This window comes from Mesoplodon densirostris, chromosome 14, assembly GCF_025265405.1.
Source record: "Mesoplodon densirostris isolate mMesDen1 chromosome 14, mMesDen1 primary haplotype, whole genome shotgun sequence".
Lineage (NCBI taxonomy): Eukaryota > Metazoa > Chordata > Mammalia > Artiodactyla > Ziphiidae > Mesoplodon > Mesoplodon densirostris.
This window is the reverse complement of record NC_082674.1, coordinates 46,871,550-46,892,133: the sequence shown is the minus strand read 5'-3', so window position 1 is coordinate 46,892,133 and position 20,584 is coordinate 46,871,550. Positions and strand designations below refer to the sequence as shown.

Genomic DNA, 20,584 nt, shown 5'->3' with positions numbered 1-20,584 from the left:
GTTCTTTGATATATTAAGTTCCCTTCCAGCTCCAGAATTATGTGACTCTGTTTCTTTGCCAGTAAATTAGAAATGATTAATCTCTCATGACCAACTTCTGAAGAGAAAAACCCAACCCAAAATACAATCTATTACTATTCTTTTTTCTAATAACTAAAAATAAACTTCTTAAACATTTGATGTTTAAATTTGAGATATACTAGATATTTGTAAGAAGTTTACTCTAAATGAATTTCACACAGTTCAGATAATAACAATTTAATAATTTTAACCCAAAGAAATAACATTATTTGTAACCCATGGCAGTAAAATAGGTTCATCTCAAAATCGTCTTTAAAAATAATTTTCCATTTTGAACTCTTAGCCATAATTTAAGAAAATAAAATTTCCTAGCAGAATCAACAAAGAGTTAAGCAAAGTACCTGCATGGGTTTTTTTTTTTTTTTTGCAATAAACGTGGCACTTTTAAAGTTTTATGATTCATATCAGTGAACTTATTGACTTGATATTTTCAGATATAAATACAGTGTTTTTCTCAAGTAAAATCCTTTTGTATGAATGATATAAAACATTGCCAATTTTGATAATCCCAGAATTAAATACTACTATTGGAAACCAAAATAACATTTAAAATAGGAAGATATTTCAAGACTATTTATTATCACATAATTCAAAAAATAGTTGGATCAAATCCTACAAAATTTTTCCACTGAAATTCCACTTGCAGAGAGGGCATTTAATCATAAGAATCCATCAGCAGGCCTTAATTAAGCACCTATTATATACTCAGCTTCATGCTAGGTGCATGTAATACACAGTTCCTTACTTCAAAGAGCTTTAAATATTACTTTGTGGCATAGTTAACATCTATGAAAAAAGCAGAGGACAAATTTGTGTTTAACTCCATGCTCCAAGACATCAAAGAATTAATGTGGGCTGCAACAGTCAAAGAATGTTGCTTGAGAAACATGAGGCTGGACCTTATCCTTGAAAGGATCTGTGGGATATAGGATTTTATTTATATTCCTTTTGGGACAATACTGAGACAATCTTCTTCCCTAGAAAAGGGAACGTATTAGAAAGAAGTAATACATGAAATTAAAGGTAGAATACCATCCTCCACCCACACTGACCAATATCTATCCTTCCTTACTGAGATTTATTTTTCTTCACAGCCCTTATCACCACCTTGCATAGTATTTATTTGTCTGTCACCTACTACCTACTAGAGTGTGAATGCAATAAACAGAGACATTACCTGTCTGTTCACTCTGGTATGCACAGCACATAGAATGAATGGTACCTGGCATATTGCAGGTGCTCAAAAAATATTTTTAAATGAATAAATTAATTCAATCAACATCTTCAAGGTATCACTGTTACCTATAAGAGGCAAGCACCATGCTAGGTTCTAGAGACATAGCAGTGAATAAAACCAAGCCAATTCCTGCCCCAGTGGGGCTTATAGTTGAGACATCGAACAAGTGTTCACAAGTATGCTGAACGGTACAACTGAGCACTGCAGATTGTTCATGAGTACACCACAAGTTAACCCCTAACCAAGACAGCAGTGGTCTGGGAGCTTCCTGGAAGAAGTAGATTTAAGCTGAAGACTAGCAACAAAAGACTAGCAAATGGAAGGAATAAAAAGCAGACAAGTTAATCTGGAACTCCAGGTGCTACAGGCAGAGTGGTTTGAGAGGGACCTGGAGAGATGAGCAGGGCCTAGATCACACAATGCCTGACAGACCATACTAAGGGTTTCAAGTAGAGGAGTTGCTATCAGATTTTCATGTTAAAAAAAATACCTGGCTGCACTGTAGAGCCTGGATTGGAGTAGAGCAAGAATGGAAATGCAGAGACCAGTAAGTAGCTCAAAAGATGGGGGACCAGTGTGGTAGCAGTGAGTCCAAAAGAAGTGGACAGATTTATGAAGATAAAGGAAGAAACACATGGCTTGGTAACCCATTTGCTATGGGGAGGTGGAGGAGAAGGAAGCGTCAAGGATAACCTACAAGTTTCTGTCTTGAGCAACAGCAAATGGTGGTACCATTTACTGAGATAAGGAAGGAGGAGCCAGTGGAGAGAGGAAGGTGAGGAGTTCAGTTTGGGCATACTGAGTCCTGGTCACCATGAGACATCCAAGTAAAGATGAGTAGAGAATTGGATATGTGGGCTTGGAATTCATAATATAGACTTTTAAGTCACTGGCAGATATGTGATAATTGAAGCCATGGCTATGGATGAGATCACTCAGGCAGAGTATGTAGGAAGTAGGTGAGATCACTTAGATCTGGGCACTATTATAGTCATCGATTACCTCAGCCTACAGTTCTCTGGCCATCTCATCCCCCATGACCTTCAGCTTCATGTCACTCTGCCACCACCCCATGGCTACATGCTGGACTTTGTTATCATGCAGAACAGTTCCACATCATCATCTTAGTCTCAGGTGACCCCCTCAGTGACTGATTCTCTTTCCTCTTTTTCATGCCCTCACTCCCACTCTATCTGCTCTTCACCCTCACAGTGATGCTAGTCCTCTGACCCCTCACCCACCATTTTCTTCCACTTGATCAACTTCTTGGTGGACCCTGGAACTACTCTGTCACCAACACCTCAATTCCCTGTCCAACAACTCTAGATCAATCACATAATCCACATCTATTTTCACACCCAGCTTGTCAGCACAGATTGGTAATACTATAAATTTCCAACTTCAGATGTGTCCTCAACAATCCTATTACTTTCTTTTATTTCTTCTCTTCAGCCACTGGTTGCAAATGTCCCCATACTCTTTAAGTTCTTATACCCTTCATTTTCAGTAGGTGACCTCATCTCCTACTCTTCTGAAACCACTGAAACCAACGGCATAAATTACTTGAACTTCCCATCCCATCCCTTGCAAACTTAAGTCCATGTGTTCCCCTTCTAACCTTCTCCTTTGAATTTTCCAAAGACAAGGTTTCACTTCTATCAATCAAGGCCAACCCACCACCTGTATTCTTCACTCCATTTCCTCTGGAACCTTGTTCTATCAAACTCTAATATACCTCCTACATATTTAACTTGTTTTCCCTCTAGATGTTGCCTCCTCTCTCTCTTCTCCCTTCCTAGTCAAGGTTCTTAAAGCACAGTGTGTAATCACAGTCTCTATTTTCTTATTTCCTAGTTACTCTTCTGTCTTCTATTCCCACTACCCTACTGAAATTGCTCTGGAAAAAAGCCACCAACAGCATCCGTACTGCTATATCCAGAGGCATTTTTCAGTTCCAGTCACCCTCATCCTCCCCTGCTGTATTGGACACTGCTTGCCATTCATCTGTTTACCACTTAATTATCTATTTGTTCTCAGCTTCCTTCAATGGCTTCTCTTCTGCCTATTCCTTAAATGTTGGCCTCTCACAGACCCAGTCTTATCACATATACGTTCTCTTCCTTGGTTTAATGTCCACCTATTGACGTGAATGCTAAATCCTAATCCACTGTTTCTATCCCTGCCCTCCTCTTGGCATTCAGATTCACACATCTACCTGCCTGCCTGTCCAAACTCTTCTCCCTGCACTCTCCAGCACCCATCACATTGTTCATCAAAGTGAAACTGCATCCAGTTCTCCAGAACATCCTTCTTTAAAAAACTCCCAGTTATTCTGGGTGACTGTCCTCAGGCATTCAAAGGCCTTCCCTCAATGCTTCAGGGTCCCTCTGTTTTTCTCTGTGAGTACACACCTCTGTGTATCTTCATATATACCATGCATATCCCCGTATATCTTAGCATTTGCCATATTCTATTGAAATTAACTACTTACATGCCTCTTCACCTACTAGAATGTAGACAGATCCACAATATTGAGAAGTGAAAGATGACAACTTTGTTTATCAGTTCAAAAAACTATCAGATTCTCACATGAACTCCAGTCTCTATAAAGGCTAGAACTACTCAATAAAAGTGAAGAGAAACATTAACAGAGAGGGATGAGTAGAAAACAAAGAACTATCAAAAGAAAGCAGGTCCCTGTATCTGGAACTAATGACTATGTGTGGATAAGGGATAAGATCCAAAAGGATTAGAACCAAGAAGGGACTAAGTAGTGACTTTAATCCTACCTCAAAATTCTTCACTTGGGCTTCCCTGGTGGCACAGTGGTTAAGAATCTGCCTGCCAACGCAGGGGACATGGGTTGGAGCCCTGGTCTGGGAAGATCCCACATGCTGCGGAGCAACTAAGCCTGTGCACCACAACTACTGAGCCTGCGCTCTAGAGGCCATGAGCCACAACTACTGAGCCCGCGTGCCACAACTACTGAAGTCCACGCACCTAGAGCCCATGCTCCGCAACAAGAGAAGCCACCGCAATGAGAAGCCTGTGCACAGCACTGAAAGAGTAGCCCCCACTCGCCACAACTAGAGAAAGCCCACACGCAGCAATGAAGACCCAATGCAGCCAAAAATAAATAAATTAATTAAAAAAAAATTTCTTCCCCTAATTCTTATAGCAAGTGTATTCACAAATAATAGAAACTGCAATACAAGAAAAATTATTCTCTCACTCCCTCTTTTTTCTTTTATTTTAGCAAACAAGTCCTGTAAGTGCAATGCTTGTGCTGGTGAAGTCACTATCAGGACCAAGAGAATATATAGTGGACCTGGAGATGCTGACAGTCAACAGTATGGGAACCTTCCGCACCAGCTCAGTGTTAAGATTGACAATAATAGTGGGACCATTTTCATTTTAGTCTTTTAAAAGAGTCCACTATAGGCATTTAAATCAGCCAAAGAATATTGTTATCTTAAAGCACTATTTTATTTATAGACATATCTAGTACATCTACATCTATATACTGTACACTCACCAATAATTCAAACAATTACACCATGGTATAAAGTGGGCATTTAATCTGTAAAGATTCAAAGTTTGTCTTTATTACTGTATGTAAATTAGACATTAATCCACTAAACTGGTCTTCTTCAAGAGAGCTAAGCATACTCTTTCCGGTGAAACTTGGATTCTTTTCTGTAAAAGTGGGACCAAGCAATGATTGTCTTCTGTGGTACTTAAGGAAACTTACTATAGCTCCACTGATAGTCTCATAAGGAGGCAGCCATCATAACATTGAACAGCATGCAAGTTCAAGAATGAGTTTTTTAACTGCTTGTAAGAAAATGGAAAAAGTCAATAAAGATATATTTCTTTAGAAAATGAGGATCTATCATACTTGTGTTGGTTTTTATTTTCATGATCAGTCTAAATGTAGTTGTTTATTACATAGTAGTAAATCATTATCACATAGCATAGTGGTTTCTATAAGATATTTTAAATTTTGTCAGAAATTTTTGTTATGAATGTAAAAAAGGACAGTAATCAAAATTCCCCAAATGAATAAGATATCCCCTAGAAAATCACTATATTGAGAAATCTATGGGGAGGAGATGAGAAAACAAATTCTTTCTAAACCACTTTGGAGTTGACCTGAAGAAGCAAACTCGGTGTACTAGTCAGTTTGAGTTGCTATAACAAAATATTATAGACTGGGTGGCTTATAAACAACAGAAATGTATTTCTCACAGTCTGGAGGGTGGAAATCCAAGATCAGGTTGCCAGCATGGTCAGGTTCTGGTGAGAATCCTCTTCTAGGTTGCAGACTCATATCCTCACATGGCAGAAAGAGAGCAAGAGAACTAATCCCATTCATGAGGGCTCCACCCTCATGACCTAAGTACTTCCCCAAGGCCTCAGGTTCTAATACCATCACATTGGGAGTTAGGACTTCAACATATGAATTTTGGGAGAACACAAACATTCAGTCCATAACACTCAATAAATGTAATAACATTCCTGAATTCAGGACTTCCACAAGATGTGGAGCAAAATGAAGAAAAGTTATTTTTCTGAAAAAGTTTTGATTTCTGAATAAAATTAAAACCCTAAAACTTCACTAACTTATAACTAAAATTTCTCATCTTTATATTTGTTGCTAACAGAGTAAAGAAATGGTGATGGTTCTTACTCTTGGCATCCAGATTGACAATGAACTAAATCAAATTACCCTCCCTCCTAACTCTATGAAAACATTTTATACCTTCTTGTTTGTTTAAAATGTAACTGCTTCACTTTGATGTATTATATTTTTAAATAAAAATAAGTATTCTTTTAGAGGTTTTTTTCTGTGTAGCTAATAATAGCCAATATAATTTTTGTGTCTGGGAAAAAAATTATTTGTAGCTGCCAGAGCAAAAACAACTATTTCCTTTTTTAAAAAGAAACAATCTAAAGTTGAGGAAACAAAAGACTGTTAAAATCATTCCACAAAAATATATGCAGTCAATTTTTCTCTTACATCCAATTTCAAAGCACATATGAATAACCAGATAACCTTGCCACATAAACAGATGTTCCTCAAAGAGTTGACAAAATGTGCAGTAATTGTCAAAAAGAAAGTTCACCAAGAGACCAAGGAACAAAACACAAATTTCTTATGTGAATAGGGCACGGGATGGGCTTTTAAAGGATACAGGGGCATTGGAACAGTGATGAGAGAACAGGTGTAACCAGGAGTCAGACAAGGAAGCAGAGTAAACAATCAGCCACAACACAGCAGGACTGTTGCGTATGTTGTCACCCTGTCCACATGATTACTTATAGTCCACGTAAATTCAGGTTTGATCTAAACTTTTCCATTCTTAATCAATATAGTGATTTTTCTATATATAGACACAGTTTTCAAGTCAGAGCTGGGAATGATAAGAGTAAAAAAAAAGATGCCTAAGACCTTACAACAGATTTTTTACTCTTAAGCAAGAAGGCAGAGTCTTATCTGTACCTCCACAGAGGATTGTAGGAGAAACAGGAATCTCTATGAAATATTTATGCATAAGTCCTGACCCTCCACCCCCACCTCTAAACATATATATAATTATAGAAGTATATATAATCTATATATTAAGAAACATAGATTACATATAGATTATATATACTTCTATAATAATATATTCTATAAATAATTTATACATTATAATTTATATAATTTAAATATAATCTATGATAAAATAATAATATATTTTAGATATATTTTTGGACCTACAGAAGCCATTAACTGCAAACAAGATGGTTTCCCTTTCATCCCAAAGTTTAGTCCTATTCACAAAACATAAAGACATGAAAGGGTTGATAAACTAGTGTCACTGATGCAATCCCTTTTCTTTTTTTAATTGTAAAATACACATAAAATTCAACATTTTAAAGTGTACAATTCAGATTGCAATGTTATGCAAATATCACTATATCTAGTTCCATAACATTTTCGTCACTCAAAAATAAATCCCATACCCATTAGCAGTCATTCCTCATTCCCCCCTCCCACAAGTTCTGGTGTTACCACTAATCTACTTTCTGTCTTTATGAATTTGCCTGTTCTAGACACTTCATACAACTAGAATCATAAAGTAAGTGGCCTTTTGTTTCTGGCTTCTTTCACTTAATATAATGTCGTCGAAGTTCAGCCATGTTGTAGCATGTACCAGACTTCATTCTTTTTTATGACCGAATAATATTCCATTGTATAAATATACCACATTTGTTTATCCATTCATCAGTGGATAGACTATAGTTGATAGGTTGTTTCCACCTGCAATTTTGTTTTATCTGACTATTCATCTACTAATTCCTAGACTATTCATAGATTAGGAATATAATCCTAGACGATTAGACATTATTAGACTATTATTAGACTATTAGACTGTTACATGTCTATCCTAGACATATAGATTCCTAGACTATTCATCTACTAATTTTACAGCCTAAATCACCCATTTTTAATTTCATTTTTAACTAAAATGAACAGCAAGTGAAAAATCATTTTTCATTCACAGAAGCAGAGTCCTGGAAAGAACTTTGAAAAGCTAACACATGAGTTCCTTTACAGGTACAACTGTCCTCAGTAAACATAAAAATCTCATGCGCTCTTTAAATGTAATTTGAAATTCAAAATAAAGTAAATATCATCACTGAAAACAAACCAAAGCAGTAAGACAAAGCTGTGCTTTGTTTTCAAACTACACATGACTCCCTCCTCCCCTCCTCCATGAGAATCACTGATTTAAACCAGCTCCCATAGATGAGAATTATGAAAATAATTCATCATCAGAATCATAATTATTCAGCAGCAAACTTCATTGAGCAACTTCTATGGTAATTTCTTCCAACATCTAACAGCCTGATGAAGCACAGAAGAACCAGGGTTCTAGTCTCAGTTCTAGCCTTAACTAGCTGTGAGACTTAGCTTTTTAGGACCTTGGTTTCTTTATCCATAAAACTGGGATATTGAAACAAGGTGTTTTTCCAGCTTTAAAAACTGTACCTATTCCTTATGCCAGAGCTGCACTGAGAGAAAAGGTGACTCTATTTGCCAAACTTTTAAAAGCATTTGAGTATTCTTTGTATGTAGTGGCTGTTGGGAAGCACTGGACATTGGTGAAAAAAAACTATAGTTCCTACCCCAAAACAGGTCTTCAAAATGACGGTTCGTTACTGGGGACAAGGACATGAGAAAAAACCCAATTTAGCTAAAACTTTTTTGAATTACAATTCAGAATAAATTTTTTTTAGTATTCACTGTTAAATTGTGCATGTTTTACTCCTTTCCACTGATTCTAACTGAAGTATTATTTCTCATGTTAAACTCAAAGTCATTTTACCTTGTTTCACTAGCAAAAAAAGTCCAGCCATGAGTTCCCCCACTTCCAAACATGCTTCCAGAAAATTCACATGTTCTTACTCAGTAAGCCTCAATAATGAGGACTGAACTAGTCATTTCCATCACTTCACCATTCCAGTGCCCATACCTGGATTCTCAAAACTTCATGCTCTCTGACTGGACAGTGTTGCTTTCTGACAGCAGTTAGGAGAGACCTCTTGGTTGTTAAGACTTCTCAAAAAGGAGAATAACTTCACTTCAGCTGCCAAACTTCCCTCTTAAATAGTTGTGCTTTTTTTTTTTTTTTTTGACAGCTTGCAATCTCCATTCCCTCTAAACTTAAAATCAACCATTACATACGCTTCCTTTTAATAATAATAGGATTCTAAACTTAGATGCCACCTGGTCAAACCATGTTATTAAGACTTGCTCAAGGTCACAGTCTGTTGAGCAAGATCACTGTGCCTTGAATGAATGTCTTATGACTTAGATTAGGGCTCTTTTCATTGGCCATGCTCCAAATTTCAGCAACAACAAGCAATCCCCTTCCTTCAAAGGCTTCTTCCTGCAGTGCCCACCCCAAATTGTGGACCAGCTTTGCTCGTTGCCGTGACTAGTGGTCACCACTGCTGTTAGCTGCAGTTGGATTGAAATAGCACAGATACCAACTTGATTCTGATTTACTCTGTTAAACTTTAGCTCATTTGTTCTCTTTAAAAACTCCAGAGAGGTGGAAATAATTGTTATACAAAATACTCCAGAACTCTAGAAACTGAAATTCAAGGACCAATCATGCAGACCTTACTATACTTGAGAGGACAGCAATTTCTAAAAGAAAAAAAAAACCCTATTCCTAAAGATACAAACAGAGATCTCTCTATGGGGGAGCTTTGAGAGCAACAGTAAAGATGGAGTGGGGCTAGCATTCTCCTTGTTCAAAAGTTAGACCAAAAGGCTTAAAGAGTCCTTCCTTCCATAAGATCAGTGAAAGGTAAGGGGTTAATGAAAGATTACTGCCATGCTTGACATTGGTTAATATTCATTAGGTGATTACTGAAGGAGCAAACAATGAACATCATTACCTCATCTCCTAAAGGATTCTTGCTTTAGCGGCTTGAAATAAGATAAGAGATACCACATTTTATTAATAACTCAGCCCTCAATGGGGCTTTTGGTTCTTTCAAAATGTTTAAGTTAAAATGACCTCCCCCCGCAAATTAGGGGTTTTATTGTGATTAAAAATATATAAATATTGGAGGGTGGAAATCACCTACAAACCAATCCCCATTTTTATCTAAAAAAATGTAGTCATCTCTACCACTCTGCCCCTACAAGGCAGGTGTTTTAGTGAATCTAAATGACGGAAGTAGAAAGATTGTTCAAAACCCTACGACCACCTGAACACAACCCAATGGGATTATTATTTGGGGGGAAGCTTCACAAATACAAGTTTATTGTTGAACCTTGTTTCCACAATGCAAGCAGTTCTTATGTTTTGAATAGCCATGTATGCTTCTAACTTTCTATCTCTACTTTTAAAATATAGAACAGCTGCCTGTCTGCTCATATGTTACGTATAAGAAGCCCACAAGGGACAAAGCCTTCCATTAATATGTCGAATTATTTTTAACACATTTATATTTCTATCCTGAATCATCATCTCAGAAAGATGGCAAGTTTCCATCTTCCCAGCTGGGGGGAGCACCTGCAAAATACAAGCACAAACTGTGACACATCTGGTACCAAAAAACCAATCTTGTTTCATCTGGCCAGCAGAGTAAAATATCAAGGTCGTTGAACAGAAACAAGGCAAAAAGTTAACTGCCATTTATACGTAGTCAACACAGATGTCTAGTTAAGCTGTTTATATTGTAAGCGCATGTGTATGTTAATGGAGCACAGACCCCTTTAATAAGCCAGAGTTGGAATATAAACGCAAGAGAATTTTAAAGACCTGAATGCAATAATTCAGTTCTTTTTTATCTTCCCATAGAAACTAAATTAGTTTCATCAGAATCTCAGCATTCTTTTTAAACAGATGCATATAACACGAATAAATAATTTTGTTGCGTATCTCCAAATTGTTTATTTATTTCCTTTAAAACTGTATTCCATGTTTTTGTATCTTAATATTTAGATTGTTTCTTTAAGTGGTAAATTACTTGCACATGACTTAAACCAGGTGTCCTGGTTTGTGTTGCCTCAAAAGAAGACCCTGTTACAGAACTGAGTGTTGGTAGTTTGACAGGTTAACTTAGGAAGCACAGGTGAGAAGCTAGGGAAAGTGAGTCAGGGAAGGGAGAGATGCCAATCAATGAGTGAGTTAATGAGTGGGTCACTTCTGTGGGCAAACTAGCACTTAGCATCTTTGGGGATCCTCTGAGAAATAGTGTGGAACTCACCTCAAAAGTATCCCACCAGAAGCCGCCTAGACTGGGCTGTTTATCTGCAACTCCCATCCCTGTGGTAAGGGTCGCCTCCTGGGGCACTAATGCCACACCCACTTATAACTACCTGCAGGTGGGTGAGCTTCCTGGCACTGGAGAAAGCCCTCAGGCAGAGGAGAAGAGAAACAGAGGCTTGATAGGGGATGTTGTCAGTGAGCTAGAAACTCCTACTGCAACGCCCAGTAAGCTCCTGTTGCTGAGGGGATGTCTGGTGGGCAGCAATATCCACACTGCTTGGAGTCTGACAACAGAAGCACATGTAACTGGCCTGATGGCTTCATACCTCATGAGTCTTTCCTTAACCTTTTTCTGTTGGCTCTCTACCTTTTTTTCCCCTCTCTTCCTTTCTGTAGAGAAAACTCTAGTCTTCTCTGTGTATCACTCACTTAGCAAATCAGGCACCAAACATGTCCATTCGATGCAAAGACACATAAGACATTACATAAAGTGGTATTGTATACTTAACACCATGAGCCTATCTGATTCCAGAGCACATCACAAGTCCAACTACAGAGTATTATATAAAATTGGTTGCCCTTCAAAGATGAATTTTCAAGGAAGCTAGTGAAGCTAAAACTTTAAGGCCCTTCCCTTGCACCAGTCCTTTCCAAGGCCCTGAAGGGACCCTACAATGTGTTCACAGTGTCATATTATTTTTGTAAAATTTGAAAAAGTAATACCTTTTAGCTGGATGGGTTAGTATTGATCTTTCCTCTTAGGTTCCACCCTTCACACTTCTCCTCATGTTAGGTAGCACTGGGACGGTCACAAGGATTTTTGGGAATCCAGCCCAGGAAATTGAGTCAGGAGGGTACATTTAACTTGGCCTTAGTGGAATATACCTATATAGTTCACAGTCACTTCTATGTATGTTTAATTCCAGTTCCTGTCTGATGTAGGAATAGCTTCTAAAAATATTCCTACCACCTTCTGTGTTGATTTTACCTGACAGCATGCACAGAGTTTCAAGGCCAGGGGTCCTATCACAATTTAATGTGTCCTACAGTATCCAGCACCAGAGTAGGTAGTAGAAGAAAAACAAGTCTTGAAATATGCAGAGCCAGAAGCTAATCTATGGAAAATTCTCCTAATCACCAGAGGTGTAAAATGAAAAGCAGAGGATATGGTTTTTATTCAATGCCTTTTCAAGAATATATTTAATTATGTAGCATAGGCAATTATACATGCACCATACCATGAAAATATTTTTCATATATTTCTATAAGAGCTCATTAGAAATTATTCTGACAATGAGAAGTGAATTATAACCCCCCAAACTCTGTTTCAGATACTACCAAAAACTGTAATTCATTGAGATGAAGAAATAAATTTCAAATAGAAGTAATGAATAGACTCTTGAGTTGATCAAATTAATGAAAAGGAATGAATCATGTGAACACACTGGGAAGGATTTTAAGTGTCCTGCTACTTTGATATGAACACTAACACCAGTAAAGAAAACAAAAAATTGTAATTTTACTACCACAACAAGGGCACTGTAAACTCACTAGTTAGTGTGGCCATTTCAAAGGGTGTTTAACATTAGTCCCCGCACAAGAAAACTTAGAGTGATTTAGAGTTGTACATATGTTATGTGATAAAAACTTGATAGAGGTTTCCCAAATCTGACAATTCTAAAAATTTGTATGTCATTGCCAAAATGGCTTGTGAAACCAAAGAAACCTTTCTGCAAACTGTCAATTTAACATTTTTTCTCAACCATTCTAGAAGATAAAGTTATCTTTCTATTGTCTCTGTAAGAAAGGACCTACTGTATAGCACAGGGAACTCTGCTCAATACTCTATAATAACCTAAATGGGAAAAGAACTTGAAAAAGAATAAATACATGTATATGTATAACTGAATCACTTTGCCATTCACCTGAAACTAACACAACATTGTTAATCTATACTCCTATATAAAATAAAAATTAATAAAAAAAGAAATGATGTTACAAAATTATTACCATAGGTAATCAAACAGCATGCATCCAAAAAAATGTAGTGGAAAAATTATTACAAAGGAGTTCCTGGCAGCTAATTAATAAAAAAAATATTATTTTCCCAGACTGTGATATTTGCTGTCAGCTTTTAAAATTTGTGATTTATTTGTGATCTCTTTTGCTATTCTAAATAAGAACTCATTTTGTGTCTAATTTTGCATTTATAATTTTGTATTCTTTCCCTTAAAGTGAGCTTCTAAATATATATAAGTTTTGCTCAAAACCTGGATACATCCCTAATTGCATGAAGTAGCCCTGTGCCTAGCATATATGGGGCTTTTGTGAAAATAGACAAGGACATTTCATCTGGGCCTTGGAATATTTGAATAGGCAGGGAAAAAAGGTGTAGGAGATGACCCTTTATTTCAAACTTACCGTCACAATGTACAGGCATCAATTAATCTTGTTAATAGCAATTGTGTATTTAAGAGTTGCTAATTTCTGACTCAAGCTCAAAAGTTGAAAAGTATATTTCAACCTCTGGCCTCTATTAGATGTGTTCCTGTAGTGATTCAACATTCTGTTCCCCCTGTTTGTCTCTTAGCAGCAATTATCTGCCTTTATTTCCTAATCTGGTGATTAGCTATTAAACATTCACTGAGAATCCACTATGCACAGGGCACTGTGCTAAGTACTAAGGGAGCAAAGGTAAATATGACATAGTCCCTGGCCTCAAAGAACTTACAATATGATTAGCAAATTAAACACAATAAATTTGGATTCAATTTGTTTTAAGTAGTCACTATTTATTGAGCACCTATATTTATTGAGGTGCTTTCAGTCCATTATCTCATTCCTCATATTCATCCAATGAAGAAGGAATTTTTAGCTCCATTTTACTGAAGAAGCAGATTCAATGACTTGCTTAGGGTCAAATGTCAAGCAGGGGCAGGACCAAGATTGCAAACAAGACCCATCTGTCTCTAGAGCCTTAAGATGTTCTAAGGGGAGCACAGCTGAGAACATTTAACCCTGCCTGGGAGAAATCAGAGAAGGCTGGGCTGATCTTAAAGGTGGAATAGGGTTTGTCCCAGTAAAAAAAGGGTATTCCAGCAGAGGGGAATTTACACACAAAGGTAAGGAAGTAAAACACAACAAGGGACATGTCAAGAAACCTCATAAATCTTGTAGTTCCTAACTTAACAAGATCCTGACTCCTAATATTAAACAATGTGGTAACAAATCTCACTCCATCCATCAGTTTTTTCATTTCTCCAACCTTTCTTTCTTTCTTTACTTCTCTCCTTATTTTATTCTTTCCACAAGCATGGATATGATGGCTGTTTAAACACCCTTCCTGCATTTAATGAACTTAGTTTGTTGGGGGAAACAAATTAATTAAATAATCCCACAAACAAATGTAAAATTGCAACTATGACAGAAGCTACCAAAAAGGCAGGTGGTGCTCCAAGAGCCTATTAATAGGAGGAAATCAAATGACCTACCATGGCATCCTTTGAAAAATGTCTCTAGAGATGAGCTCCTGAAGATGAGTAGGAGGTAACTGAATAAAAAGGGAGGGAAGGGCTTCCCTGGTGGCGCAGTGGTTGAGAGTCCGCCTGCCGATGCAGGGGACACGGGTTCGTGCCCCGGTCTGGGAAGATCCCACATGCTGCGGAGTGGCTGGGCCCGTGAGCCATGGCTGCTGAGCCTGCGCATCCGGAGCCTGCGCATCCGGAGCCTGTGCTCCACAACGGGAGAGGCCACAACAGTGAGAGGCCCGCGTACCGCAAAAAAAAAAAAAAAAAAAAAAAAAAGGGAGGGAAGAGCCTTCAGAAAAGGATCTACATACACAAAGGCCCTTCGGAGGGAAGAAGTATTTTGCGGGATGGAGTCCAAGGAACTGGAATGCCAGTGTAGGTGAAGCTGAAAATGTAAGAGGTGGCCTGATAGGAGATAAAGCTAGACAGGGTACCACTGAAAAATTTGTGTCTTTATTCTTAGAGAAATTGAAAACTATTTAAATATTTTAAGCAGGTAAATAATGTCATCATATCTGCACTTTGGTAAAATACCCTTTTACCTTGAGATAGACCTGAAGCGGGTCAGAATGGATGCAGGTTAGAAGGCTATGCAAGCAGCCCAGGAAAAGGTGATATGCTAACTTGGACAAAAGTATTGGTGGAGAGCATGAAGAGAAATGAACAGATTCAATATACACAGGAGACAAAGGACTTAATGACAGGTTGCATATGGATAATAAGGGAGAAGGACATGTCAGGAATGAGCCTAAGTTTCTGGTAACCCAATAGGCAGACAATTGTTTCCAAGCAGAGATTCAGGAACCGAGCTGCTTCTATTTGGGACCTCTATTCCCTGCAACTGATGGCTTCCAAGGTCCCTGTGCTCATCTACGTCAAGAGGTGGATCAATGGCAGGTTGAAAGTGAGAACATTTTATGGGGCAGGACTGGAAGTGGCTTACATCGCCCTGCTATATCCCTTTGGCCACACTTGTGAGGAAGGCTGGGAAATAGAGTCTAGCTGTGTATTCAGAAAGAAGAGCAAAGGGGTTTGGTTACTAGCTAGCAGTCTCTGCATCAATGGAGAAGCTAGAAAATGAGTACAGTTGACTACTGAACAATGCAGGGGTTAGGGGTACCAACCCTCTGCCCACTCAAAAACCCATCCAGCCCACCTTATACTCCATATCTGAGGTTCCACATCTATGGATTCAACCAACTGTGGATTGTGTAGTACTATTTTATTTACTACTGAAAAATTTGCATATAAATAGACCCATGCAGTTCAAACCCACGTTGTTCAAAGGTCAACTGTATATTTTTTAGTATGGCAATGGAAGTGTTCCACTGGAGCAGAGAACAGTTTTCTAACTCCCAGATTTTTTTTTAGTTTCACTTATTTTTCTCTATATCCTTTCTCTTTAACATACTTCTTGTGTTCAAGGGTAAGTAGAACACTTACTTAGTTCCACACTTGTATGTATTCATTTTTAATGAGGGCAAATCACCTTTTCAATACCTATTTATTCATTCAATGGATATTTAAGTGTCTACAGTTGTCTCAGTCTAGTTGTTTACTCCTTGTCCAAGGATGGCAGAGAGAAAACTATTCTTTTTTTAAAAAAGCGTATCCGTAATGGGTTTTAAATTTATAAGAAAAATGTTTATGTACAAATATGATTATTTTAGTGTCATTTCTAATAATCAAACAAATGAAAACAGTTTAAATGTATAATAATGGGGGAATGGCTAAGTTTAAACTATGGCACATCTATACGGTGGGGCATTATGCAGTGATTAAAGTGTTAATAAAGAGATTTTCATGGAATGGGGAATATTTGTGATATAGTATTAAGTGGACAATGTAAGAGGTACTATCTCAATTACATAAGTATATGTATGGAAAGAAGAGGGAAACCAAATATTAACTATAGTTATTTCTGGGATAGGATTAAAAGAACACTGTATTCTCCTCTCTGTACCTTCCTATATCTGCAATTTAAATTTTTTACAATGACTTTCTTATCAGATTAAAAGTTCTTTTTTAAAAAATTAAAAGCAAACTCAAAAAAGCCATAGGAATCTTGGAAATATGATAGGTAATCATAGCCAAGCCATATTAAAGCTTCCTAAGCAAAAATGGGCATTAAAGCTGAAGGTTCAGTCTAAAATTTGTGAGGTGGTTACAAGAATCTTCCATATGAGTGCCTGTTCAATAGTAGTAAGAGCCCACCAGTCCCATTAGTTGGGGGCTTCAACATCTTGGTGACCTACATGCAGCCTACGGGACGGGTCCATCAGTGCTGACCTGGTAAGACAAAGCCAAAAAGAAGAACTCAGACCAGAGAATCAGACTTTGGTAGATGAGGCAGCATAACAAAGCCAAACCTCCTGGTAAGAGAGAATAAGGGGGAAAAGGCCGGCCTTTGGCTATACCAGCAGTCCCCAACCTTTTTGGCACCAGGGACCAGTTTTGCGGAAGACAGTTTTGCCATAGGCCGGTGGGGGGCTGGGGATGGCTCAGGCGGTAGCACAAGCGATAGGGAGCGGCAGATGAAGCCACGGGCTCAGCTCACCCGCCGCTCACCTCCTGCTGTGTAGCCCCATTCCTAACAAGCCAGGGCCCGGTACTGGTCCACAGCCTGGGGATTGTGGACCCCTGAGCTACACAACAGCAGAGCAAGAGGTCCAGATGTCAAACAAGTAGATGCAAAAGGCAAAAGCTGCAGGAGCAGTTTTTATTCAGAAGTGTTAAGTGAGGGTCAGGAGCAAGGATTCAGGTGCCGGGAGTTCACATTAATCTCCTAGGATGGAATTTAGCCCAGAGCCTCAGGTGAAAATCTAAGGCATGCTTACAAACATCTTAACAAACAAACACCATAGCTTAGTGTTACCAAATCTGTGTTACCCTTTTCCAAGAAAGGCATTTTTTAATGCCTAGATATTTAAATAGTAATGACAATAACATTTCCTGAGCACCTATTGTATGCCATAGACTGTGGCCTCACACCATGCTAAATGCTTTAGATGCTTTACAGATATTATCTCATTTTATGACAGGGGCATTTCTATCCCATTTGAAAGATGAAGAGACTGAGTATTGGAGAATAAACTGCCCAAGTCACACAGGGAGAAAGTGGTGGAACCAGGTCTATGACCCAAGTCAGTTTGACACCAAAGCTCATAGTATTAACCACCTCATTACTGGTCAGTGGCTAATTTTATGTGGCCATGGATATTTTCTGTGCTTCTTTTTAAAAACATGTCAGTAAACCAAAATCCTGTCTACCAGGGATGAGGCTAATAGACACCATGGGTGAGTAAATTACATTAAGGGCTTTGGTGCCTGTTAAAGGAATATTACTAATAAAAAAAAAACTACTTATGAGAGTTAATTTGGAAAATAAAGAAGTCTTCTCAGCGTTCCTAACATCACAACATAAGGTCTGAAGATGACTCTTCTTCATCTCTAGCTAAGGTAAATAGGGAGGAAATGAAAAGTTTATACTAGGGATAGCTAAGGCAGCCATGAAAATTAGCCTGGATTCAGGAAGGATCTAAATGGAATAAGTAAGGCATTAAGCAATTAAGATTTCTAATTGAAAACACAACATACAGCCCTTATGTGATTCTTTGGATCACTGAAACGTACCCTCTTTAGACCAAACATCTGAAGGGCACTGTTAAATATAAAATGTAAGTATAAAAAAACCTTTATAGTACAGTAAACATTTCTGTGGACTGAAGCATAAAATCGGTTGGGCAAAGTTGAACAATGAATAAAAGAGTAAATACTCCTTCGTTTGCTTCTTAGAGATTTATGTAGAGCTGTTGAATATCAGTTGCAACTTAATAACACGCTTAGGTTTTATTTTTTAATTTATCAAGATTTGACATGTTTTCGTCTGTTGAGTGAAAGCTCATGCAATTAGCTGTGCAGAAAGTTACAAACACACTCAGGCCTCTTTACCTTAGCAGATGTAACTGCAAATCATCCACTGCATACTCTCCAGCACTGGTCAAATCTAGTAGACCATTCCAAAAGCCACCATGGGGCTTTCAGTACATATCATTTACTTCCTCCTGTTCCAAAAAAAAAAAAAAAAAAAAAGGTTAATCCCTTCAGCAGCAATTCTCATCCTTTTCTCAAGAGATGTTTTCAATATTCTGTGATTAAATTATGCAAAGAAAATAGAAAATAAGTGATGTTGCGAATGTCATTAAATGGCAATGGGGAAGTCTCATAGCAGCCCATGATCACCTTGGAGGGGGGTAAAAATCAAACATCTGCTCAACAACACCAAAGAAATTTTGGGTTTGTTTGTTTTTTTTAATGGTCTGAGGGCCAATCTGAAGATTCCATTTTGAAGTCACTGCACTGATATCAAGATACACTTTACATTCTATGAGTGTGCTTAAAGGAAGGCGGAGTAAGTTTTGATGTCAAATAAATCGAACTAGAGGATAAATAAAAAACAAGAAATGAAAAATTATGTAACACAAAGCTATTTAGCTCTGCCAGATGCTTCTGTAGCAAAGAAGGAATCCCAGCAAGTCAAATGCATGCCCTGTTATCTTCCCAATAGCTTCAATAATGAGCTATTTGGTATGGAAGCAAGCTTGGGCCCTAGCTCTTGACAGTTTTATAGCCCCTGGTCAAAGTTTTCAACAGCGTTTGGGCAGGCGTGACTAGGCAGCTAGATTACACATACTGACTTTCCACTTGCAGATACACAATATTTACTTTACAGGGTGAGCCAGTAAACCAGCTGACCAATTAGGCCACAGATCTTTCATGCCTCATGAAAGCTAAGCAAAGACTGAGTATAAAAATCTCAGAAATGCATGCAAACTGGACTTTCCTTTAATGTGTCTTCATATAATCTCCACAAAAAAGAATGTCAATGACCAGCAGTCTTCAGAGCCACTTCAGTGTAAAAAACAGAGTGTCTTTCAAGCGAAGAGTTCTAGTTCTTTGGATTTATGGAGACCCACATTCATATGGGAGATAGGATCAAACTTCAGAAAACAAGGCAATTTTATAAGAAATCTCCTGAACTCCTCTAACCCCTCTGTTATTTGGCATGTTATTCAAGTCCCTCCACAAAAAATTTTCCAACTTTTTAAGCCAATATTTCCTTCAATGAATTCTCTCTTCTAGCCAAATTGATCTTCTCATGGTCCCCTGGACATGTGATGTGTATTCCTACCTCGCTGCTCCATCTCAAACCATCAACCCCTACTTAGAATGTCATCATCTCCTCCCTATCTCTCCTTGCCCAGCCACCTATAGGCCACTTCTCCTTGAGTGGCTGCCTTACTGCAAATTCAACAAATCTACTACCAAGACTATATTCTTGTTAAATTTCCATCACTAGCACCATCATTCTTACATCTCAGCCAGGCTCAAAACCTTGAACTGACTTTTGAGTCTCCTTCTTCTTCCATACATCCTATATTTAATCAGTCACCAGGGCCTGTGGATTCCAGCATTGTTATATCTCTTGCAAATAACCACCTGCCTTTTCCATTTCCACTGCCAACACCCTTGCTCAGGCCTTTATTTCCTCACCTGGACCATTTAAAAAGTTTCCCACTGTCCTCTCTGTCTCCAATTTCTCCACCTTTAATCCAATCTAGACACCTCAGCCAGATTAATCTTCCTAAGTACAGCTCCGAGTCACATGACTTCTCTGTGTAAATACCTTCAGTGGAATCCCACGGCCTAGTAAAGTTTAATTTAGGAGTTGACCTCAAGAGCATTCCCCAATAAACTTCCTGCACTGAAATCTCTGTCTCAGAATTTGTGTTCAGGGAACCCAACCTAAGACACCCAAACACCTTTCATATCTTTCACTCCTGTCCTTCACATAGCCTACATTCCAGTCAGACTGGGGGAATCTGCCATCCTTAAAGACACTCCATGTGTTATCACTAACTCATTCATCCACAAAGTATCTACTGAATATCTGAAATGTT

General features: G+C 38.1%; 1 protein-coding gene and 1 long non-coding RNA gene across 5 annotated transcripts in view; one reads left to right on the top strand and one right to left on the bottom strand.

Moving 5' to 3' along the window:
* EFEMP1 (EGF containing fibulin extracellular matrix protein 1) overlaps nt 1-5,176 on the top strand; it is a 69,780-nt gene extending 64,604 nt beyond the window's left edge. For all 4 annotated transcript variants that reach the window (XM_060118018.1, XM_060118017.1, XM_060118016.1 and 1 more), the window contains one exon: nt 4,575-5,176. In XM_060118018.1, the coding sequence (XP_059974001.1) occupies nt 4,575-4,736 (162 nt within the window). In that variant the 3' untranslated portion in view covers nt 4,737-5,176. The remainder of the gene's footprint in view (nt 1-4,574) is intronic.
* The window catches only part of LOC132502180 (uncharacterized), a 211,579-nt gene that overhangs the window by 31,192 nt on the left and 159,803 nt on the right, over nt 1-20,584 (bottom strand). Inside the window, exon 3 of the long non-coding RNA XR_009534405.1 lies at nt 18,576-18,688. This is a non-coding gene — a long non-coding RNA (uncharacterized LOC132502180). The remainder of the gene's footprint in view (nt 1-18,575; nt 18,689-20,584) is intronic.